The 26,924-nt window shown below is 34.7% G+C and overlaps 1 protein-coding gene across 1 annotated transcript in view; it reads right to left on the bottom strand.

Moving 5' to 3' along the window:
* Nucleotides 1-26,418, bottom strand: part of LOC124354992 (HEAT repeat-containing protein 3) — a 34,636-nt gene extending 8,218 nt beyond the window's left edge. The window contains exons 1-7 of the mRNA XM_046805845.1: nucleotides 26,020-26,418; nucleotides 17,153-17,325; nucleotides 8,884-8,971; nucleotides 7,396-7,478; nucleotides 3,177-3,286; nucleotides 2,541-2,678; nucleotides 1,572-1,808 (exon numbers count right to left, since the gene is read on the bottom strand). Of these exons, the coding sequence (XP_046661801.1) occupies nucleotides 1,572-1,808; nucleotides 2,541-2,678; nucleotides 3,177-3,286; nucleotides 7,396-7,478; nucleotides 8,884-8,971; nucleotides 17,153-17,325; nucleotides 26,020-26,175 (985 nt within the window). The 5' untranslated portion in view covers nucleotides 26,176-26,418. The remainder of the gene's footprint in view (nucleotides 1-1,571; nucleotides 1,809-2,540; nucleotides 2,679-3,176; nucleotides 3,287-7,395; nucleotides 7,479-8,883; nucleotides 8,972-17,152; nucleotides 17,326-26,019) is intronic.
* Between the last annotated feature and the right edge of the window lie 506 nt (nucleotides 26,419-26,924).

Below are 26,924 nucleotides of genomic sequence, written 5' to 3'. Positions count from 1 at the left end.
AAGTTCACTGATAACGAACCAGTTAGTTGCCAGTAGTTGACAACATGGGAGACAAGATGTCAGATTACCAGGGCCTTAAATTGTGATGTACAAGTATGAACCTTTAAAATTTTCATACTGAAAAATTATTAGAATAGCCCAAATAAAATAGTCCTTAGGAGGCTAGTGCTTCTCAATCCCCCCTCTACATCCCGTACCTGACACTTGCCAGTCAGAAACTGGCATACATATTTTACACGTATGGAAAATAACTGCTCCGTTTCTTCATCTGTTGCAATAAACAAACATCACCTGTTTCAGTAAATAAATATATGTACATTTGATGTAATTTGTCTATTTTGCAAGTAACATGTAAATGAAGTGAACAGAATGTGACCACAGCCACGTCATCACAGGAACAGCTGGTGATTATCGTGGTGTGGCAACATAGCCTCGAATGTCCTCAGACTATTTTCGTACGGGTTACAGATAGACTAAATTAAAATATGACTCAAAACGCATCAACCTAATATTATTGGACGCCTAGCTTTCCGCTTGTAGGGTCTCTCTATTCCTGTATCTTCAATGAGATTCAAGAGTTTCTGTCCAATATTGATGTTGAATTCATCACATGGCTGTGAGGTTCCAAATAGGGTGAATGGAACTTTGTCTTAACTTTAAACCTCTCACTCGCAAATAATGTGTTTTTAGCAGTCTCCTAAGACTGATTACGTAGTCTATACATAGGGTTTTCAGTGTTGATCCTAAGGTGTGCAAGGGTTTCCTGAATTGACCATGTCCAGATGTGGCGTTTGCCACTTTAATTTTGTTGGCCAGTGGTCGAGCCAATAGCCGTACCGAGCCTTTCTCGACTACAGCTGGTAATTCTGTCTGCTCTGGCTAGTTGTTCTAACCTCATTGCTAGTTGCAGCTGTTATTTTCACTGGTCTGTATTTTTTGCTTGATAAGATTTTCTGCAAGAGGTTTACCGGCGCAGCGACAAGACGTACTGAAGATATTCTGTGGGCAAAGATTATTAGAAACGTCCTTCAAAGCTGGCTGCTCCGCTCCCTATAGAGCCTGTCAGTGTTGCTTTGAGTCCTTGCTTTCCTGAATAGGTCCACGTACCTCACAATTTTAATTTAGAGCCCAGTAGTGCTTCCAAATTCAGTGTAACCAATGCTTAAAACCAACACATACATTGCACAGTAATAAGAGACATGTCCTGTATCAAAAGGCTTCTGATTAGTTTCATCTGCTAGTTTATGAACTGGATGTTAGTACCTCTAATGGGTTCAAGCAGATTACAATAGTACTGGTACACAGAGTTTAAATTGTTGTAATTAAACAATCAATAAAATAAACACCAAAAAAAAGGTGAAATTTTGGCTACATATAAACAAAATAGACAAAAAACAGCACTTTTTACAGATTTAGAGCAGTATTTAAGAGGTTTAAAGATTTTTATAACATTTAAAGCGCAACAAATCAGGTTCATTATAAGTAAAACTGCCTCAGTTGTCTGAATAACAATAAATAAACAAGATGACAACAATTGCCATCTCCTAAGTTAAAGCAAATTATTATTGTACCTTGGCTGGAGATAAGGTTGGCGAGTATCTCAAGTGCCATGATCTGAGCATCAACTAGTGTCTGTATGTTCTTCAACTGAGTTGACACATCTTCTGACAGCTGTGTAGAAGAATCGAGTGGCAGCTGACTGGACAATCGACAGATCTGCTGGTGCACATCTGCCTCCAAGGTCTCACTCAGTGTTGCCACAACAGCCTCCAGCCACGGCGATGATGGGTTCAAGTTCACCACAATACCTGTCATGAGAATTGTTATATATATTTGATTGTGCTTAGTTTTTTAATAAATGTGGAAATCAATGGTCCAGGAATAGAAATGCAATTACAAAACTCAATGTCACAATTTAAAGAAAACACAAGAGAAAGAAACACGCAGATATTTTTAGGTTTAGCCATGTAGCATTAAATCTAAATCACAACAGTTTATAGGTTTCTATCAAGAAGCTAATTAGGATAAATAAGAACTATTTGTCCTACATAAAGCTCCAACTATGTGTAATTTCAGAAAAGAACTAAGATAATATACATCTTTTTCAGTGTTCCTATCACATATACTGGTGTAAAGTTTATTATTGACAATGTCCAATAAAAAGGTAATGTTCACTGTACTAAAAAAATTAGAACGAAAAACAAAAACATTATTATAACCTCCATCTTACATTATGAAGATCAATGCTTCCAATATCTAAATAACTTGAAATTTCCAGCTGTAAGTCGATACCTGACCATACTGGTATTAATAACTTTATAGTTCTGTATAGCTTATAGGACTCTTGGTGATATTCAGACACACTGCCATCAAGATCAAGTCAGTCTGTGGTGGATCGTCAGTTATAGGAATGTTTTTAAAAACCAATTTAATTAGCTCTTAATGGTTAAAGGATTCAATACTTATCAAGATAGTATAAACTGTTCAAATTGAAAAAATATCTGTGCTCTCATTGTAAATTTCCAAGAAAAATATCACACCTGCAGCCAATGTCTTAAGCAACAGCAGTCTGTGGTCTGAAGAGGTGACAGCCAGTATTTTGAGAAAGTCAGACTCATGATGGCGTAATGCTGATGCTACGATTGTATTATCTTCTGACACTGAGTTTAGACACTGACCTGCAATACAGAGGAGAAGAAGAGTATAGTATAGTAGTCCTGTTATTTTCCCATTTTTTAACATATAAAACAAGTAATTAATTTATACATTAAAAAAATTTAAGATGAATATTATTTTAGAAAGGATGCAATTAAAAATATACTATTTAATTTGATTTTAGAATTCATTTGTCAAAAATTAATACAATTTGGCATTCATAAGTAAAAGATTCAAATTGTAAAGCAATTATTTATAGATTATTGGTTCTGAAATAACATTAACATGTTTCACAGTTACTTTCCATCAATATTTTAACAAATTCCATGTCTAAACTCCTGAACTTAGTCACAGAATTTGTTATTATATCTCAAAATAAGACATCTGCAAACAAAAAAGGCTGTGTTATTCTTAAGGGTCAATAATCATGATAACTTCACTACCGCCAGCTCTTAACTCATTTAATGCATTCTTATATGATATGCACTTTAAAAATATGTAGATCTTATTAATAAACTCACAAACAGTGATGCAGAGGTCCAATCCAACAGTCTGATAGTTGAGGCACCGCAGCAGAAGATTCAGTATGTTGGCTGAGTTGAAGTGCTTTAGAGCTGTTTCGTCTGTTTCACTGAAAAATACAAATATCTCATAAATAAGGTCACAAACAAGCAGTGATACAGAGGTTGAATCTCACAGTCTGATAGTTGAAGCACCGCAGCAGAAGATTCAGTATGTTGGCTGAGTTGAAGTGCTTTAGAGCTGTTTCGTCTGTTTCACTGAAAAATACAAATATCTCATAAATAAGGTCACAAACAAGCAGTGATACAGAGGTTGAATCTCACAGTCTGATAGTTGAGGCACCGCAGCAGAAGATTCAGTATGTTGGCTGAGTTGAAGTGCTTTAGAGCTGTTTCGTCTGTTTCACTGAAAAATACAAATATCTCATAAATAAGGTCACAAACAAGCAGTGATACAGAGGTTGAATCTCACAGTCTGATAGTTGAGGCACCGCAGCAGAAGATTCAGTATGTTGGCTGAGTTGAAGTGCTTTAGAGCTGTTTCGTCTGTTTCACTGAAAAATACAAATATCTCATAAATAAGGTCACAAACAAGCAGTGATACAGAGGTTGAATCTCACAGTCTGATAGTGGAGGCACCGCAGCAGAAGATTCAGTATGTTGGCTGAGTTGAAGTGCTTTAGAGCTGTTTCGTCTGTTTCACTGAAAAAATACAAATATCTCATAAATAAGGTCACAAACAAGCAGTGATACAGAGGTTGAATCTCACAGTCTGATAGTGGAGGCACCGCAGCAGAAGATTCAGTATGTTGGCTGAGTTGAAGTGCTTTAGAGCTGTTTCGTCTGTTTCACTGAAAAATACAAATATCTCATAAATAAGGTCACAAACAAGCAGTGATACAGAGGTTGAATCTCACAGTCTGATAGTTGAGGCACCGCAGCAGAAGATTCAGTATGTTGGCTGAGTTGAAGTGCTTTAGAGCTGTTTCGTCTGTTTCACTGAAAAATACAAATATCTCATAAATAAGGTCACAAACAAGCAGTGATACAGAGGTTGAATCTCACAGTCTGATAGTTGAGGCACCGCAGCAGAAGATTCAGTATGTTGGCTGAGTTGAAGTGCTTTAGAGCTGTTTCGTCTGTTTCACTGAAAAATACAAATATCTCATAAATAAGGTCACAAACAAGCAGTGATACAGAGGTTGAATCTCACAGTCTGATAGTTGAGGCACCGCAGCAGAAGATTCAGTATGTTGGCTGAGTTGAAGTGCTTTAGAGCTGTTTCGTCTGTTTCACTGAAAAATACAAATATCTCATAAATAAGGTCACAAACAAGCAGTGATACAGAGGTTGAATCTCACAGTCTGATAGTTGAGGCACCGCAGCAGAAGATTCAGTATGTTGGCTGAGTTGAAGTGCTTTAGAGCTGTTTCGTCTGTTTCACTGAAAAATACAAATATCTCATAAATAAGGTCACAAACAAGCAGTGATACAGAGGTTGAATCTCACAGTCTGATAGTTGAGGCACCGCAGCAGAAGATTCAGTATGTTGGCTGAGTTGAAGTGCTTTAGAGCTGTTTCGTCTGTTTCACTGAAAAATACAAATATCTCATAAATAAGGTCACAAACAAGCAGTGATACAGAGGTTGAATCTCACAGTCTGATAGTTGAGGCACCGCAGCAGAAGATTCAGTATGTTGGCTGAGTTGAAGTGCTTTAGAGCTGTTTCGTCTGTTTCACTGAAAAATACAAATATCTCATAAATAAGGTCACAAACAAGCAGTGATACAGAGGTTGAATCTCACAGTCTGATAGTTGAGGCACCGCAGCAGAAGATTCAGTATGTTGGCTGAGTTGAAGTGCTTTAGAGCTGTTTCGTCTGTTTCACTGAAAAATACAAATATCTCATAAATAAGGTCACAAACAAGCAGTGATACAGAGGTTGAATCTCACAGTCTGATAGTTGGAGGCACCGCAGCAGAAGATTCAGTATGTTGGCTGAGTTGTGAGTTGAAGTGCTTTAGAGCTGTTTCGTCTGTTTCACTGAAAAATACAAATATCTCATAAATAAGGTCACAAACAAGCAGTGATACAGAGGTTGAATCTCACAGTCTGATAGTTGAGGCACCGCAGCAGAAGATTCAGTATGTTGGCTGAGTTGAAGTGCTTTAGAGCTGTTTCGTCTGTTTCACTGAAAAATACAAATATCTCATAAATAAGGTCACAAACAAGCAGTGATACAGAGGTTGAATCTCACAGTCTGATAGTTGAGGCACCGCAGCAGAAGATTCAGTATGTTGGCTGAGTTGAAGTGCTTTAGAGCTGTTTCGTCTGTTTCACACTGAAAAATACAAATATCTCATAAATAAGCTCACAAACAAGCAGTGATACAGAGGTTGAATCTCACAGTCTGATAGTTGAAGCACCGCAGCAGAAGATTCAGTATGTTGGCTGAGTTGAAGTGCTTTAGAGCTGTTTCGTCTGTTTCACTGAAAAATACAAATATCTCATAAATAAGGTCACAAACAAGCAGTGATACAGAGGTTGAATCTCAACAGTCTGATAGTTGAAGGCACCGCAGCAGAAGATTCAGTATGTTGGCTGAGTTGAAGTGCTTTAGAGCTGTTTCGTCTGTTTCACTGAAAAATACAAATATCTCATAAATAAGGTCACAAACAAGCAGTGATACAGAGGTTGAATCTCACAGTCTGATAGTGGAGGCACCGCAGCAGAAGATTCAGTATGTTGGCTGAGTTGAAGTGCTTTAGAGCTGTTTCGTCTGTTTCACTGAAAAATACAAATATCTCATAAATAAGGTCACAAACAAGCAGTGATACAGAGGTTGAATCTCACAGTCTGATAGTTGAGGCACCGCAGCAGAAGATTCAGTATGTTGGCTGAGTTGAAGTGCTTTAGAGCTGTTTCGTCTGTTTCACTGAAAAATACAAATATCTCATAAATAAGCTCACAAACAAGCAGTGATACAGAGGTTGAATCTCACAGTCTGATAGTTGAAGCACCGCAGCAGAAGATTCAATATGTTGGCTGAGTTGAAGTGCTTTAGAGCTGTTTGTGTTTCACTGAAAAATTACAAGCTCAGTAAAAATGTATTTACAAAGTAAAAGTAATTTAATCCAAGTCTTCCACAAATTTAGTACTTCACTACAATAGTTAAAACTTATTTTCATTCATGACGTGCAATAAATTAAGAAAAATTAAGGAACAATAATGAATTGAAAGATATATCCTCAAAATGTTTAAGAACTTAATTGATAAAAAAAAAAAAAATACCACTTTGATTATATAATAAAATATGATAACAATATTACGTTATATTTAAATCTGTATAGAAAAAAGTATTAATATTTAAAAATGTGTTTAAACCCTAGGTTAATATTTGGTAACTGAACAATATATATATATATTATTGTTGTATGTATGTATTGTATATATATCAAATTTTATACTATAAATGTGTTTTTGCCTATCTTGAGAGGAAAAATTCACAAATATAGTTAAAATATCTAATTCCTCCAGTTGTAAACACAATTTTTCCAGTATTTTCAACTTCAAGGCAAATAAACTGTTCCTGTAAATTATGGTAATAAATTTTGAAATTATATGAGAAAGAAGAAGCACAAGAATAGAACTGAGATTTTCTTTTTTATTTCCAAGTTTAAACAATTAGATTTAAAGATCCTTTAAACATTTAATTATTATACATAATTTATACAATTTTGCTCTAGATACAAACATTTGTTTTGAGATTATATTTTGAAAACTCATTATGGAATTATTACCAAAATTATTATAGGTTATATTTCCTAAATATTGCCCCAACACCATTGACATATAGACAATTGGTGGACATGACAATTCTTATGCAAAAATAAAGTGTGTAAATGAATGACCTTTTAAAACTCTTTTCAGTGTAAAGGTTCACAGTAGAAAAGGTACACAGTCACTTAGCCCTACTGTGCTATAAAAAGTAGCTGAATCTTATGATTGTGACAGTTTAAATTACTAATAGAGTTTAGCACAGGACAGGTTCACTTTTCTTTCCCACCAAATTCTTGTTTAAATCATCAGACCTTTATAGATATAACACCATTTTCGACAAAATGCCACATGTTTCCCAACAAATAGTGTACAATTTAATAGGTACTTCAGCTATAGACTATTGTATTGAATGTTGCTTGACCGATGACTACAAACTCACCAGAGGTTCCACAGCAGGTTGACAAGTTGCAGCAGAGTGTCAGAGTCTTCTGCTTTAGCAGTCTCAGGATTCCATTCGTTGTACTGCACACAAATGATATTTTATATACATTTTTTTCTATAAATTTACAACAGTTATTCCCCACTACAAACTTATCAAATTTCTAAATTTAGAATTGACTGGTAGAATTTTGTTTATAGTCATATAAAATAATTTTAAAAATTTGTTTTGACAAAAAACTGGTGCCTTAATCTTTGGCATATTTTACCTCTTATATAACTTTCTAGACCATAGTTAGAATATAATAATTTATTAAATCTTTTTGAATGGTTAAAATAAAATGGTTATCTCACTCTTGATTTTAAATGTTTATAAACGATAATTACTTTTTTTGAATAAACTTTCATAAAGTTTTAGGGTTTTTCTTATAATATTATAGACATAAAAATACAATACAAAATTGTCTACACGTTCCAAATTAAATTCTTAAGGTTTAACTAACGATACTAATAATTTTCAATTTTATTAGGATGATCTTGATATTATTTATTTCAAATAATAATAAATTAAAATTTTCAATTTCAAATAAACAAGAGGTATCAAATAATAATGTATTCAGTAGGTCAAAAAAATCTATAGAAAGTATACCTATTTTATTTTTATGTCAACAATAATATACAGCTTAATTTTTGTATAACATTATTATTGTTTATTAAAAAAGAAATATATGATGAGATAAAGAAAATGTTATTTCTTTATTGAGCTGTTGTTAAATAGATAGATCAATCATCAATAACAATAACTTGACTAAATTCAGTTTATATGTATCACGATAGAAGAATATAATAGAAGCACAATTTCAAATTTTTAGTCAATTAAAGTTTATCTAATGAATAAATAGCTTTCTTTTCTTTATTTGCCGAGCACAACATGAGTACAAAAGAGATGCGTTTAAATTGACAGTCAGAATTAAAACAGGATTAAGATTAAGAATAGCTAAAATATTCAGATCTAGAAGATATGTATAACTGATGAGGACTGTGACATAAGTATTAAAAAAACTTGGGTATCCTGAAACCTAGTTATTTCCTTCTACATTCTGGAAAATATCCAGCAGTCAAAGATCTTTTAAAACAAATTAATACGCATAAATAAAACACCTAATATACAATGAATTTATATTGACAGTTACAGAACATCTATGTTAAAAGAATCCATTAAATGCGAAATTGAAGATGCTTGACAAGTTACCAGAACACTTAAGAAATGGAAAAATGGCAATGAATAAAATACTATGCAAACTGTATACAACATGACTTTTTATATACGTTCTTTTTCCTCCCTCAGGGTTCATAAAGAACTAAGAAGTTATAGTTCTTTTTTGTTATCTTTATTTAATGTCTGACACAATACAACATTTCTCGATAATATTATTAATGAAGAATACTGACTATGGACATTATTTGTTAGCACTAGTGGTATGCCTACCTGATGAAAAAGTGAGATGAGAGGTGTCATAATGTCATCCTTCACGAGCATCTCAATTACCTGCATTGAGCCACTGGCACTTAGGTTTCTGGAAAACAAAATAAACACTATTTTAATGACAATTTCTTTCAGCCTTACACTTAAAACAATGTTTAAATTATACTGATAATAAAAAAACTGAAAATCCTATGTTTCAAAAAAAAATTAAACTTAGTAGCACTAAGGAGATTATTAGTGACATTAAGAATATTAGTTCAAAACTATCAGTTTTCTACAATTTAGTTTACAAAGATGTACAGCCGGTTTTTTTTTTTTTTTTTTTTTTTTTTTTTTTTTTTTTTTTTTTTTTACCACAGTATTAGGTCATATTGATAGGTGCTGCACTTGGTTTATATTTGGATTGAGATAGAGTGGTAAGCCCAAGCATTTATAACTACCCCTCTAGAAACCAATTCAAAAGTAATCAACACCCACAGACACTGCTAGTCAGTTGTTGGTCCAACCTTTGATGCAACTCAACTCTTGGTATGCTCGTCATAACCAATTTGCCACTCTCTTCATAGCTCACCGCACTATCACGGTTTTTGGACTTTCTCATTAAATTAAAGTTCTCTTATAACAGCCTTTATTGTGTAATATCATGTGCAGGTCTACACCAACTCAAATTTTGATTAACTTCGCTTCTGCAGCTGTGTGAACTGATACTAGAATTGTGAAAATTAACGTTTAATTATGCCTCAAAACATCTATAGCCATCCCTTTTGTCATTAACAGTGGTTCTCTATTTACAGCTCGTGGGAACAGCAGTGACTGGTCATCCAAATACAACAAAATCTTCCCCTTTTAAATTCACTTAATTTTCTAACAGGCATTGTCAAAAGGTTTGGCCTGTCAAAAGTTGCAGTAATGAGGCTGAAGGCTACAGCTAGTCGCCATGAATTTTTTGTATATAAGTACCTGAATTTATTCTTAAAAAATTTGTATTCTTCGAAGAATGCTACAAACGCACAAGTTAATAAAAGTCAAAAATGCATTTATTACTTTTAAACTATATGTATTGCATTTACAAAAATTAAGTTGAAACACCTTGCAGCTTTATTATTTAACATTCATTTACTGTACATAAATAAATTACGATAACAACTCACATTCAAGTATGGCTTTGGTATCAGCTTCCATTCATGAACACAAACATCTACAAAGTAGAACCATTTTAGATAGTAAAAAAAAAACTTTTAATTGGACCTTAAATGGCTTTTGGATCTTTTATAATGTTAGGGAGCCCATTGATTGTTAGGGAAGTTGTTACAGATAGAATAATATGTCTGGGCGCGCGGCCGGTCGGTGGTAGGCTATGGCGCGGGGGGAAGAGGGGTGTGTGAATCGCTCATTCCTGAAAACATCACGCCCGCGCCACGGTGGCGGACTTCAAGGTCGGGCCAGCCGGAAGGGCTTGGCTGACTTGTGACTCATCTTTCCCTCCAGCAAACCTTCCCTCCAAACAATATAATACCAGTGTGACATCTGTTGTCATAGAGTGAGCATCGTTAAACTTCAGTATTAACAGTGAGTTGTTCTAAGCTGTGTGTATTTACTGTGTGCAGTTAACTGTGAATAATTATTAGAATCAGAATCAGAATTTTATTGCCGTTACAATGTGGTATGCATGGCATCGTCATCACATACAAAAAACAAATTGTATTATAAAAGTAAATATATTCATAACTAGGCTATGTTAGCTTCAATATGATCTAAACTGTATGCTGCTAGATTTACTAAGATATTTTTTAAGCATTTCTTAAACCTAATAAAATCTAGACATTTAATATGATTTGGTTACATGTTATAAATTTTTAATACCTATCTCTACAAAACTATTTTTGGTACACTGGTAGGTACAGTAGTTTACTCTAAGATTAGAACAATTTCTAGTAAAGTAATTATGTATAGAGCTATTTACTGTTATTGTCTGCAAGTTATTTTTTAACATACAGTAATACATCCAGAACAAATATAGAAGGCACAGTCAACACCTCTAATTGTCTAAACAAAGGTTTGCAATGGGTTCTATTGTTTACATTACACATTATCCTAATAGCTCTCTTCTGCAATAGTCTTTTGGTGTTAGATCATTGCCCCATACAATAACTCCATAGGACAAATGACTCTGGATGTGTGCATAGTATACTGCAGTTAATGTTTCAATATCTACAATTAATATCAATCTTAACAACACAAAAAATGCCTTTTTGCTAATTTTTTACATAAACTTCTATATGCCTGTTCCATTTCAGATTCTCTTGGAGGTGAACACCTAGAAACTTTACATTATCATGGTTTGGTTTCATGTTGTAAAATTAAAATTAATCTCCTGAGTTTTCTCATGGTTTACACAGAGGACGTTCGCCCGCACACCCAATCATTCACAATTGAGTTAGCGACTAGTAGAGAATCATTTACTACATTAAGATTTTTACAATTCAGTAAGATTGCTAGGTCGTCTGCAAACATGTATGATCTTGTCACATTGTTATTTATGGAGGCTGGCAGGTCATTTACATAAATTATAAATAATACAGGTCCCAAAATGGATCCTTGTGGAACCCCTGCTGTAACTGCATTGGTATTGAGAAGAGCTTCCATTAAAAGCAACCATTTGATATCTTTCTTTGAGATATGATTTAAAAAAAATTGTAAAGACAGATCATCAAAACCATAATACTTAAGTTTATCTAACAAAATTTCATGATTTTACCGTGTCGAAGGGCTTTAGACATGTCGAAGAACTTGCCTATGACCACTTTTTTATCATCTACACCATGAATACAGTTCTTCATAAATTTTACAATAGCATTTAGTGTTCCTCTCTTAGGCCCTAAAACCAAACTGACTATCTGATAACAATAGGTTACTTTCAAAATACTGAATTACTTGCCTATTTATTATTACCTCAAACACTTTTGAAACAATTGGAATTATCGAGACAGGTCTAAAACTCTTATGTTCTTTCCGTGTACCTTTTTTATACAGTGGTATAAAACCTTTGCCCAGCTTAAGGCACCTTGGAAATGTACCATTATTAATACAAAGATTCAAGAGATAGGCTAGAGCTTCGGCAATAAAAGGTGCAGCAAGTTTCAACAGCTCAGAATTAAAACCATACACATCCAGACATGAACTATTACTTAACAAATTAATAGCATCATACATCTGTTCAAAACCTTTACTTCAGTAATACTAAATTCACAGTTAGACACATAACAACTTAACTTACTTAAATAGTATGACATAGACTGACTAGAAAAAAGGCACATTAGCAATGAGATCTTTTACACTATTCACAAAAAAAGTTATTGAAATCACAAGCTGTTAGACTACTTCCAACTTCTGTACTTTTAGACCTATCACTATTACTTATATTTTAATTAATAATAGAACCACATAATTTTAGGTTTATTTTTAGCAGATGACACCCTCTCACAATTAAAACGTAGCTTACAACTTCTAACATCGCCTTTTATATTTCTTCTTTAATTTCATATAACATTCTTTAAAGTAGGTTATGCCTGTAGACTTATACTGAGCATACATATACAAACAACTTTCCTTAAGTTCTTTGAGGTCTGTATTATACCAAGAGGGAAGTTTACAATAATCCCTAACAGCTGGTACATACTTAATAGGAAAAGCAATATTCACAATGTTCATAAATTTATTTAAAAATAGTCAAATTTATATCATCTATGCTATTTAACTCATACAGAAGCAACCAGTTAATTTTACTAATTAGAGTGACAAAATACAATAAATTGATATAATCAATTGTTCTGACAATTTTAAAATCTTTTTGCTTAGAACTATTTACATTGGTTAGCCTACTATTTACATGACTGGTAACGTTATCTTTCCTTGGTAACAATTTGCATTTTAGAACAATCGCATGATGGTCTGACATAGCCATAGGCTCCACTGCAGCATTCTCAATTCTGTCAAAATGTACAGTAGTGGCAATGTTGTCAATACATGATCCGCCATCCACAAAATTCGTACTAGGCCTAGTTACATCAGAAATGGTTGTCCAAAGGTTAAAACCTAAAAGTAAATCTAAAAACTTAGCTTTCCTAGAGTCATTGACTAAAAATATCAATATTAAAATCGCCGCACAGCATAATTGATGCCTTATTCTTATTACTATTCATAAAATTACTCAACAATTCTACATGTGCTCAATAAAATTGTCAAAGTTCTGACCGTCAGGAACTCTATATATTTCGATACAAACTAGGTTAATCTCCTTTATAAATACAGCAGCTACTTCACAGATATATTGACTAGACAGTTCTGTTAAAAAAGTCATCTCCTCGCCAGCCATCTGGATCTTAAAAATATTGCAGTGCCCCCTCTTTGGCCCGAAGATCTACAAAATGCGCTGATCAATTTAAAATCTGGTAGACCCACCTCCATCAGTTCATCACTGCTCAACCAATGTTCACAAACACACAACATGTCTGTATTAAATTTCATTGCCAACAAATTAGCTTCATCTCTCTTTCCAAGAAAACCCTGCACATTCCAATGTACAATATTTACACTGTCCTTAGATTTATAGTCCAAGTGTTATTATGTTCAGTGTTTTTGTATTGTGTTATTTTGTTTTAGTAAGAAGCTTAAATTTCATAAGCAATATGTGTGACCGCGTAAAATCAAAACTGAAGGGTAGAGTTTTGCACAGTCAAAGTCGTGAAATTGTCAGTAATGTATATACATTCATGAAAAAGGAGGCTGATGAAAAAACTTTAAGTATTCCCTTGGCAAAGGCCCGTGTCTGAACAGCAGTAGCTACAGGCGTCTCAGAACGTGAAATCTCAAGAAATAATAAAGAGCTTAAAAATTTAACCGTTAATAATGACAATGGTGAAAGTAGCTTTCTCACCCTAAACAAATTGAAAAGGAATCGTAAAAAGCCTATTACAGGATTGGATGACTTTGACAAAGCTCTGATAAGGCGAGTTGTGTACGAGTTCCATCTTCTAAAAAACAAGCTACCAACTGTATCTTTGTTACATGAAGAATTGAAAGGATCAAAATCAAGCCTCAACAACATTCTTAAAGAACTTGGTTTTCGATGGAGAAGGACACAAAATAACCGCAAGCTTTTGATCGAGACTAATGAAATAAGAGAAAAAAGAATTTCGTATTTAAGAGCACTCAAACGTTACAGAAATGAAGGACGTCCAATTATATACTTAGACGAGTCTTATATACTGACAAGTCATGTGTCAAGTTCATCGTGGTCTGACGAATCAACTAAAGGAATGCGTGTTCCCATTTCGGAAGTGGAACGGTAGATCATGATACACGCAGGAAGTGAAGCTGGTTTTGTTCCCAATGCATTGACAATGTGGAAGGCATCGAGTCATTCGGGTGATTACCACGATAACGTGAATACGGAATCAATGATGAAATGGATGAGAGAAAAAACTTCTGCCTAACATACCACCAAGATCAGTTATTGTTGTTGATAACGCCCCCTATCACAATGCACAAAAAGACAAAGCACGTCTACTTCAAAAAGTAAGAAACAATTGATGAAAGATTGGCTTTCTAAACATCAAATACCTTTTTCGGATGATTTGCTAGTCCCGGAGCTGTACAGGGTTATTCTCCTAAATAAACCGAGATTTGTTAGGTATGAGCTTGATGAACTAGTGACCAGCAGTGGAGGACATGTTGTGCTTCGGCTCCCACCATACCACCCGGACTTAAACCCTATTGAACTTATTTGGGCTGAAGTGAAAAACTACATAGCCAGTAGAAATATTCAGTGCAGTTTTTCAAGTATTAAGTCTTTAGCGGAAGAAAAGTTTTCACTTATAGGTGCAGAGGAATGGGCCAGAAAGTGCGAACACGTGAAAAAAATTTAAAACGATTATGCTTCAGCTGAGCCCCAAATCGACAATCTCGTGGAATCAATGATCATTTCACTCGGCAGCAGTGACAGTGAAAGCAGTGAAAACGCACCAGATGACTTGAGCAGCATTGAAGACTTGGATGATTTGAGCGGCATTGAAGATTTGGATTGAAGCGTATGTATTAACTTTGTACATATTTTATTATTATTTATTAACATGTTTTAAATTACTTCTGTCATTAAAAATCTGTGGAGAATGTTGAATACAACAATGTTCTGTTCTATTCTATTATGAAAGGGTCTAGCTTTATATTTAAGCCATTTAAAGACAGTTTAAGATTTAAAATGTTAAAACTGAACTTTTATCCGTATTTTATCCTAGAAAATATATTAGGTGAGGTTTATAGATAAGCCAAAATATCATTGCTTTCACGCTAAAAGAACTGAAGACCGTACTGAGACTGGGAGAAGCTCGCGCACAGAGTGTTTATAAATATTAAGATAACGCTTAATTTCCCCCGGAATGAGGGGTCGTAGAAAAAAGTTTTTTAGACAAAAAATGCAGTTTAATCGATTTTCTAAAACTTTTCCATGGGAAGTTTTGATACTGACCGGATAATAAAAAACTTCCTAGCAGAGCGAAAATTTCATGTCATAAAATTAACCAAACTAAAACTGTACTTGGTTTTTACTAATTTAGACATTATTATTTTAGAATTGACATTTTTTATACGTATTGGTTGGAAAAACAAGAATGTGTTCTTTAATTTGATATAACTTTTGTTACGATAAAGTAATGGCAAAATGCTCATTTCATGTGTTGAATGGAACGAGTTTTGTGAAACGTTGCGCGTGACAGCGAAATAGAACCTCGAGCGAGCCGAACCTTGGTTGAACGGCTAGTAGTGCCAGAGCCGCGCGCCCAGACTAATTATTTCATCTGTACATGCCGGACTTCTATGTTAATGTAGTTTATAATTGTCCATAATAATGGACATCTCTGCCCTGCATCCAATTGCAGTAATAGACAGTACAAAGGCACTTTGAGGATAAGGTAAAGTCATCAAACTAAGCTCCATGAAAGTATCAAAGTACAACTCAAGGTTTTGATTATGGCAATATCTGAATGGCTTTTTGTGAAACCTATATATAGATATATATATATATATATATATAGATGGATGTTCCAGGATCAGATTCAACAGTTTCCAGGTTTCACAAAAAGCCGTTTCACAAAAGTTTCCAGGTTTCACCATATATATATATATATATATATATATATATATATATATATATATATATATATATATTTCGTGGATCATGTGACAATAAATAAAATAAGCCATCTTTAAAACATTTGAAGGACAAAACTGTGTCATGTTCTGCGTAAACATCTATAGTAACCATTACACATATATACTAAACATCCATCCATCCATCAAGGCACGATTCTTAAAAACGGCAAATTTAACTTTATTTTTTGTCTGGGCTGATCTCAATGTGGTTCTTATTATTGTGTATTTAATAGATTAAACAAATCCAAAAGAATTTAGCACGTCCTGAAGCCACTAGATTAAGCTAAGCCATATAGCTGTTACTTGTATCTTAAGTCCTCCCGCTTAGAAAAATGTTTGACAGAAACAGTTTGGTGATAATTAATCATAATAATTGGTAATTGGTTTGTAATAATTAATAATTTTATATTGAGTAATTGTGTCAAGTTTCAACTCTATTCGGATATAGTAAAGATAACACTTGATTATTTTTCACAATAACAGACAAAGTACAACCAACTAAATAACATAAAAGTTTCTAAAAAAATTGAAGAGGACGTATTTTGAGTTTTTTTTTAACTGTTTTTAGGAGGATCTAAAAACATTCAAAATATACTAAACAGTCATATTATGATGTATCACATTTCAACTGGAACAGAATACCACAAATGTAAATCTTTAGCTTTACTAGTTTTTAGCTACAATGTTTAGAAAATACTGAGACATGACCAAAAACTGCCTTTTTGTGGGTTTTAAAAAGCCTGTCACTAAAAAAAAGAAAAAATTTATAATTTTTAATTTGAATTAGAATTGGTATTTAAAACTTCCAAACTGAGAGGTTAAGGTCCAGACCATTGGTTGATTTGACATGGCATGACCCTAGCTTTTCTAATTCATTTGTACCCACCATTAACATTGTGAAAACGTCATTACCTCCTTGTACCCCTTTCTGTTATGTTGTAAAAATTCGCACATATATACGGATTATCAAAGCTACTGTCAGTACATTATCAGTATAAAATTTAAAGAATTAAAGCCATAATTCTATCACCACTGCCTGAAGAAAACAATTATAAGAACTTACCTCAAAACTCCTGCAGAGAGATTTCTAACCTCTGAACTGCCATCTACCAACAATGGTGCTACTATTTTAAGAACTTTGTGCTTGATAATAGTTTCAACAGAATTGGGATTTTCTGCAAGAGTGGCCAAAGACTGCAAGCCACATAATCTTTCTTCAACACTTGGCGAATTAATCTGTAAATAGTAAATTTAATTTAATTACATAACATTAAAAAACAATTAACATAACATATTTTAATAACGTTTGTAGGAAATTATATCAAATTTAGTAGCCCACAGTACCTTAATTTATTCTGTAAACATGAATATAAACAAACATTAAAATATTACAGTCTTTATATTATTGAGATCAGACACTGCAATTCCTGAATTGTATGCAATCTAAACCTATCTCAAGGGACAGCTTTTGTTTGTCATTAGCAGTGCAGGTATATTTTGTTAAACCAAACATAATCAAATGATTAATGTATTAAAAATTGTTAATTTAAAAAGTATAAACATTGATAGAACCATTCTCCACAAGGTATCTCTGAAATTATTGGCCAGATCATAATTTCAACATTATTAATAAACATACTAGTGAATTACACTATTATAGTATACAATTGCAAGCAATGTTTGATGCTTTTTTAACCACCAGCTGATGCATCAACTCTTCTTTTATTAGTTGCAAGTTTTCCAGCTCAGGCTATACACTTTGTACAACTTGGGGGTTTTGTAGTGAATTTCTACCATGCTCTGTATCAGTGACTCTTCTAATTTATTATAAAAATGTGATGTTGTTCTTTGTATACAATGCTTCATGCGGTAGCAGTATGATAAGCAGCCAGTATGACAATAGAATCATCGATATTTCTGATTACCTAAACCAGAGGTTCTCAAAGTTACGTGAATCACGGACCCTCACATAAAAACCTACAGTCTTCGAGGACCCCCAACCTACATAAAACCCCATTATACTAATTATTCTTAGTTTTTTCCATACAATTATATATAAGCATATAGTTTTATTTTTAATTTGATAAAATACCAAGTATTTTCAAATATATACGAAATATACTTATCACAAAAATATATCAGAAGCAGATAATTTATCAATTACACATTTGCATACCTCACATTTATAAAAATTAGTAAAAATTAGTCTTCAACCTCAACAGGTAGACTTTGTTCAGATTCGGTCAGAAACTGTTGTAACAACAGGTTGTCAGACAACCTCAACTAATCCTAAATCAGAACCTCCTTTTACTAAAAATCAACACTTCTCTGGAGAAATTTTGAATGAACATGGTGTAACAGTGCCAACCAAAAATCGCTTCACGACACCAGGAGCCAGTCAAACCTGTCCACAAAAACTGAACACCCACTTGACCGAGATTAATCAGACCTATCACCATATGACCACAGGAGACAGTCAAACCTGCGTACAAAAACTGAACCCTCAGCACGAGATCAATCAGACCTATCACCATATGACCACAGGAGACAGTCAAACTGTGTACAAAAACTGAACCCTCATCACGACTACAGCATGATATCAGGAGCCAGTCAAACCTGTCTACAAAAACTGAACACCCGCTTACTGAACTCTTTAACAAAAATTAAGACTAATACAGTACGGAGATCTCTACCCAACAGAAAACACAGGAAAGAAAATGTCTTCAGTATATCTCTCCAAGTTGCAAAAACGACCTTGAACACCATGCAACGGTTTTAACAAGAGAAAGTAAATCCTCTTTGAGAAGAATGGAAATGAGTAAATTACCTCCCTTAAATGCTAAAATATTAGGAAAGGATGAAGATGTAAATGAATTTTTCATTAACAACATTGAGTTCTACAAGAAACATATGAAGCAACACTACAGCTATGGGGCAAACAGTGGTAACTCCAACCTTTCCTCCACTCTAACATAACCATCTCTTGAACAGCATGCTCTTTTTTTTGGCAAACCTCTTGTAAAACACTCAGTAAAAGACACAACACTAATAGGAGTAGGGCGCAACACGTAACAATCCTCCACCAAAACATTAGAGGACTGGCTAATAAAGTGGAGATGCTAAACCACCTTCTAGAGGATATAACCCCAAGTATCCTTATCCTAACAGAGCATGGGCTCTACCAGAAAAAACTACAAGCCACCAAAATCAATGGGTATGCTCTAATAACAGACTTCAGTAGAGAAGTACACAAACTCGGGGGTGTGGCAATTTACTCGAAAAGAAGAAATTGTCAACTCCTTTCACGAAATTGACATCTCAACCTATAGCCAGGAATCTATATGTGAAGCAGCAATGGTGAAAAATTAGACCTTCAAATCCTTGGAGTCTATCGAGCACCAGGTGACAATGTAAAGCCAGCTGTTGAAATCATCTCAGATATTCTTGAATCTCAAGAAGCACATATCAGAGCCACCTTAATCATCGGGTACATTAATATTGGCAGGTTGAAACCAAATCACAAAAACACAACTTTAGAAGAAGAATTGTCGACACATAACATTACAAGGTATCCTCTACCAGCTACCCAAATAACCCAAAATACTGCCACATCCATTGACTGTGTATGTTATAACACTCCTGAAGAAGATATTAGTGCATACACAATACATGAGTCAACACATTCTCAAATAACCACAAAAAGAATTATAAATGACTGAAGTCTTCACAATTTAAAATTCTTCCTCTCAGAACAAAACTGGGAAAGGATACACAATGCCCCTGATGCGGAAGGTGCTTTCAATAACTTCAAACACATCCTAAAACTAGCACTCGACACCACATGCCCTCTAAGAAAAATTAAAAATATAAGCAAGAAAAACAAGTTGAAGTATTATGATGAAGAAGCCAGAGCTCTTAAAAGTGTATATCTTAGAGTCCTCTATAAATATGAAGCGGCAGGAAACATTGACGACAAAAGAGACATGGTTGACAAAAAGAGAAGCTATGATCTTAAGTTACGGAGCCTCAGGCAAATTTCTACATCTAATTTCATTGAACAATCAGACAATAAACCTAAAGCCCTATGGCAAGTTATCAACAATGGACGAAGAGCTAAGCCGGGAAACACGTCAGAAATTAAAATTAAAGTTGGAGATACGACAATTAATGACCCAGTCAAAATAGCTGACCTTTTAAATAAATATTTTTCAGAAATAGCTGACACTACCCTATTACAAAGCAAAGAATTGACAGATGACAATCAAGCAACTATTCACCCATCAACAACTTTTTGCCCAGCAACCTTAACCTTAGCTCCGACAAATTCTGTAGAAGTTGAACACATCATAAACAGTTTAAAACCTAAGTCATCTGCTGGTATCGATGAGTTCTCTTCAAAAATGGTCAAAAACTGCAAAAAAAGAACTCACTGCCCCTATTGTGAGCATTATTAATAAATCATTTGAATGTGGACAGTTTCCCTCTGCTCTAAAAATAAGCAAAATTTATCCCAAACACAAAAAGGGCCCAACTACAGATCTCCAGAACTACCGACCAATCTCCCTTGTCTCCACTTTCTCCAAAATTACAGAAAAAATTGCTCTAGCCAGACTAATGCAACACATGATCCAAAACAACTTACTGACTGATAAACAGCATGGCTTCCTAAAAAACAAATCTACAACCACAGCTCTGATTGACTTAACTGAATTCATCATTGACCAAATAGACAATGAGCAGTACGTGTCAGCTGTATTTTTGGACTACAGTAAAGCATTTGACTGCTTGGGGCACGAATTACTGTGCAACAAACTGGAAGACCTAGGAGTGAGAGGCTTGGCCAATAAATGGTTTAAAAGCTACCTAGAGGATCGCTCACAAATCGTGGAATTACAACACTCACGGAAGGGTCAAGTCTCCACCTATCAATCCAAACTACAACAGATGACAAGAGGAGTGCCCCAAGGCTCAGTCCTGGGACCAATACTCTTTCTATTAGTAACAAATTACTTCCACATAGTAATGCAGAGCCAAAACACAAATACAGTTATGTACGCTGATGACACCACACTACTAATAATTAGCAACAACACAGCTATTGAACAATCCAACCACATAAAAACAGCCATGAATACAGCAATACACTACTGCAATATAAACGACCTAGCAATAAATCCCACCAAGACAACCCAAATACACTTCACCACAAAAAAAGACCAAGTCCCCAACGCAGTAGGCATAACAGAATCAAAACAAACAAAATTCCTTGGTGTATTGCTTGATAGCAAGTTCACTTGGACGGACCACATCGACTACTTGTCTAGAAAAATCAGTACAATAGACAATAATCTTTATTTACGTATTCATTGAGAATAGTACATGCGTCAAACATTTTTTAATTTTACAGTCAGTTTGTTAAAAGAAGAGCTGGTTGTCAAAAAATTCTTTTTCAGTGTAGAAAGGTCGGTCTTGTAGCCATGTTGTGAGCTGGATCTTGAGGCGTTGTGCTGGTTCTTTTTTGAGTTCTTCGGGCAAATGGTTGTAGAGAAGTGCTCCTTTGTAGGATGGTTTTTTCTCGTACAGACTTAGGTGATGTGGTGGCAGAGTAAAACTTGCAGCATTTCGAGTGTTGTGATGATGTATGTCTCTATGTCTGGTTTGGCTTGTTGAAATGGCATGGAGAATAGCATCACGGATCTAGAGTGCAGTTACTGTAAAAATCTTCAGCTCTTTGAAGGCATTTCTGCAGCTTTCTCGGTATCTAAGGCCTGCAAGACATCTTACAGCTCTTTTTTGTTGGATCAGTACTCTTTCGAGGTTGTTGTTGGAAGTTCCTCCCCATACCACCATGCCATATCTGAGGTGTGACTCGAATAAGGCATGGTAGGCTGTTCTTGCAGTTTCCTGGTCGCTTATTTGCATTATTCGCCTTATGACATAAATGCCGGAACTAAGTTTCTTGCAGAGATGGTCGATGTGGTGTTTCCATGTAAGATGTGAATCCATAATGACTCCAAGGTACTTTGTATTCTGTTGTGCTTCTAGCCCAGGAAGTGTTATGTTTGTGTTTTTATTTTTGGTAGTGAAATTGATTTGGACAGTTTTTTTTTCGTTGAGTGCAAGTTCGTTGTGGGTGCAGTCCGCATACAAGAATATATGTCGTCCGAAGAATAAAATGGATTGCAGGACTAGCAGCAGCCAAAACAGCTTATTTTGCATTAGTAGAATCTTATATCCGTTATGGTCTACTAGTCTGAGGAGGAACCTCAACACACAATATCAACCGGATTCTCCTTCTACAGAAGAAGGCTGTCAGAGCATTGGCGAACCTTGAACCACGTCAAACCTGTCGTCAGGCATTCCAAGACCTAGAGATCATGACAGTTGCATCTCTTTACATACAAGAAAGTATCCTCTATGTGGACAAACTTACACCACCAAAAAACAGAGACTTCCACTCCTACCACACTCATCAGGGCTCAAGATATAACTTGCCAGTCCATCGCACCACCCTATCAGAGAAAAAACCATTTTATGCCGGCTGCAGATTTCAAAACCATCTACCTGCATTCATGAAGGACTTCACTGGAGATCCGCTAAGACGAGAATTGAAGACATGACTAGTGAGAAGACCATTCTACAGCATAAGCGAATTCTTCAAAAACAACGGAGAACCCCTACAATCTGACTAAAGCTGAAATGATTTCTGTTTATTGACAATATTGTAATTCTTGATGAATGTACAATAAAAATATTTTGACTTTGACTTTGACTTTGTAACAAAGGCAATGATATTTGAGAGTTTCTTTCAACTCGATTTGCTCATATATTCAGTTTTTCAATCATTGCTTTGATTTTCATTTCTACTGCCAATTTTGCAGACCTATGAAGTCATACATTTTTTCTCTTAAAATGAATTCTTTTATAAAAAAAGAGAAAGCCAGTGAACTTTTGTGCCATGCTCACTTCCAATTTGCTGACAACAGATAGCATGTGAGATTTATCAGTTAAATCTGTAATCTTATCTAGTTGTAATGTAAAAATTTCAGTAGATTCCAAAAGTGAAACTAATTGGGAGTGCACATTTTCAGACTTATTATCAACCCTTCTCTTTACTGAGTTGTTTGATATTGGAATAAAACTTATTTCTTTGACCACAGTTTCATTTCACATTATGCTTTACATATTTTTGCAGCATGCTTGATCAGCTCCTCTCCTTCATTATAAGGCTTCCCTGACTTAGCAATCAACAGAGAAACAGCATATGATGCCACTGTCGCCTTCTCATTTGTAGTGCCTGTTGCAATTATTTCAATTTTATTTTTAGACGTTTTCATTTTATTGCTTTTTTATCTATTGACTAACCCTAAAATTCAGAGTTCTGTTTCTTTTTTTTAGAAAAAGGAGAGGCCGATCCCCTTTTAAATCTTATTCTGTCTGTCCTCATGGGCCACTGGCCTATGCGAGAATCTTATCAAACAGAATAAAGCGGAATGTTAATACAATAAAAAGTCCATTATACACAGAGTAGACATGTTTGATAGCATTTAAAAAATGCTTGAATGGATCATCAACAATAATCATAATTTCTTGTCCATACATATATTCTGCAAGATAATTGGCAATGCACTCACTTCAGAGACCAGTTTTTAAAGATTTCTTTGTTTATAAAATCATTTTGATCCAATAATTGCATATTCATCGCCATTGTTCTTGTTGTTGCCACTAACCTTCTCCTAAATAAATGAAATAACAACAGCTGGTAATCACTAGTCTAAATAAAGAATTTTGGTGTTGACGATTGTAAACAAAATATTTGGTAATTGTCACATTAACGGCCGGAGCGGCAAAATACGAGTTTTGGATTATTAACTTATTGGAATCGTCCTACAGAACAAACCAATGTAAGGTTTGACGGGGTGGAAATGAGAAATAACGAAGTTCTAGAACATCAAAAATGGAACAACTGTTCAAATGCGGAGCAATATTTCCATGTTCTACATCTACATCGGGCATCACGTGATCTTTTGTGACCATGATTTAACCTCGTGATGACGTCATCGGATGCGACGCCATCTTTGCAAACATAAATGAAAAACAATACTGAAATGAGCAGAATTTTGATCCAAATAAACAATGTTTTTCTTAAATTTCGAGCTACAAATGAATTAGTTGTTATCGAGTTGAGACGAGTGCCTCCGGCCATATCAACAAAAGAAAAACATCCCTCGAGATAGTACCTATCAGTAAAATATCAAATTCTAGAGGGGCTGATCAAAAAATATAAATTGAATTGTAATGGAAAGGCAATTATGTACAGTGTAAAAAACTTAATAAATATGAATACCCCTAATATAAATATATAAATGGACATTAATTGAGAACACTTAAAACCATTAGTGTGTTCCACAGAATCTACAGAAACTAAATAATCTCGTTTCGGTCGAAACGTAAACTCTTAACATGCCCGACAAAACACTTCAACACACCAATTCACTACGATTGGTAGAACTAGTGGATGGTTGATCCATGATCGTCATGCACTCACTCGATCCAAATTACAGTACAGTAGTACACGATATCTAGTGAAGCACTGACTTCTGCCCCGGAGAGTTCAGATAACAGATACGCTATCAGTCCTAGCCGCAGATAATAATTACGACACACCAGTTCACTATGATTGGTCGAACTAGTGGATGGTTGATTCATGATTAAGTCATGCACTCACTCGATCCAAGCTACAGTACACGTTTTCTCTGACTTCTGCCCCAGAGCGCTCAGATAACAGATATGCTATCAGTCCCACCTGCAGATAATATTTATTTATTTGCGTAGATATCCAGACACAGCACACAAACAGAACATCAAAACATTAAGAACTTAACTATTTATGTATATACCCTCTAAAATCATGTTATTTTTCATTTGCACCACCTAAAACCATATACATTTTTTGTTCTGGAGGATGAGCAGAATACGGTGATAACGTCAAATTCGTGATTTGCCACCTCGACCTTTAACCTTATAATTTCCTTTTAAATTGTAATTCTTTACCCCATAAACTGAACATATAGGCTAAAATAGGGTATTTATTTACAATAGCGTGACCATGGAAAATGGACTTTTTTTCATGGGTTGGGCATTTATAGCCAAGTATTATTATCACAGGTGCATATAAACTGAGGGGAAAGTATATTATTGCATTATATTGATGCCTTTCGGGCATTATTGCGTTAAGGAGCAGGGGCATCACGTGATCTGGGATTCGACTTTTGCAAGCTCGAGTTAATTTTTTTTCTAAAAGAGCAAGCAGTGCGCAGCACTGCGCAGCGGGCAGGCATCGTTGACAGGATTAACGTACTAGTCAGCATCATTTCAGTAACTTATCACTTACCTTAATGTTCAGGCCGTGGTTTACATAAAATTGTAAAACTCCATACTCGTCTTTACGAATTGCTTCCACGTAAGATAACGAACATCCAACACAAAGGTGTGCCATTACCACTACTGAACTAGGAGGTTAAGAATAGACATGGAGGAACAAAATAGTTCAAAATGGCGTCCCTTCTTTATTTGAGAGAGCCGTGGAGTAATACCAAACTGTCAAATATGGATAGTGTTGCCAGAGGTACTGTCAAAAACAGAGTTTTCAGAGGATTTCAAAAAATCGTAACTCCTTTGATTTTCGTTGCCGACGAATTTTTTCTTCACTATTGTTTTCAGCAAAAATTGTAGTTTTCAGGAAAAAAAGATGAACATACCTTTCCATGGTCACGTTATTGTAAATTGATACCTAAAATAGAGAGTATGTTCAATATCAATAGAAAGTTGCCTAAGCGTGGCACACTAGATGAAGGTGAATGTGCCCACACTAGACACACCAGATCTAGGCCCTTGTTTAAAATGTATCTAACTTTATAATAATCTTACCTCTTCAATTATCTTATCAATAGAAATGTCCTTATCACTTTCAGGTACACTGAACTCAGATTCTTCTAACTCTGCTTCTTTCACACTCGGTATTCCTGTTGGTTGTGTTACATTATGTCTACGATTTTTCTTGTGTCTTGGCTTTGCTTTACCCATATTAAATAACAAATGTAAACTATACTGTTACAAATTGCGGAAGATTAGTCAGCTACACCGATTACAGATATTAAGATTAGACTAAACGTAGCCTACCAACTGAGTCAATAAATCACAATAAGAAAATTAATTAGAAAGTATTAATAACAATCAACGACATACTACGATTAACCTAGTCCATAATATAAAAACTAAAACATAACCTCTCTACCAAGAAGTGACAAATACAAGGTAAGCTGCAGATGGCATGGAAATAGGGAAAACGTGGTCCCATAGAGGTTCAATTATTTTTTATTTACATTCTGTTAGTAGATGTAAATACTTTGACTACATAGAGAAAAATGTACATGAATAATTAAACATCAAGTAATTAGTGCCAATAGATGTTTACAACTCCATGTTTCCTTTTAACTGAAGGAACTATCTGTCTCTGAGACCCTGCAATCAGAGTTGACTGGATCTTTGCGCTTTCCTTTCTTATGTTTATCTTTCAAATCTGAGTGGTTACCAACATAATTGTTCAAACTAACCAAAAAAGGATTTAATAACGTATTGTGAATAATTCAGAGTCTATTAAAAGCGGTAACATAAGTTTAGAAATTCCGTGTTGATCGGTTGACATATATCGTCGCTATTATTCAATAAAAATCAATGTTAGATGGTTGTCTTGAGTTGTAGTTTTAACAAGTATCTTTCACTTATCATCACGATTCCGTCTTTTAAGAAACGAATTTCTGTATTTCTCTGGA

This window comes from Homalodisca vitripennis, chromosome 2 (genome assembly GCF_021130785.1).
Source record: "Homalodisca vitripennis isolate AUS2020 chromosome 2, UT_GWSS_2.1, whole genome shotgun sequence".
Classification (NCBI taxonomy): Eukaryota; Metazoa; Arthropoda; class Insecta; order Hemiptera; family Cicadellidae; genus Homalodisca; species Homalodisca vitripennis.
Note: the sequence above shows the minus strand (reverse complement) of the source record. Positions and strands in the feature narration are given on the sequence as shown.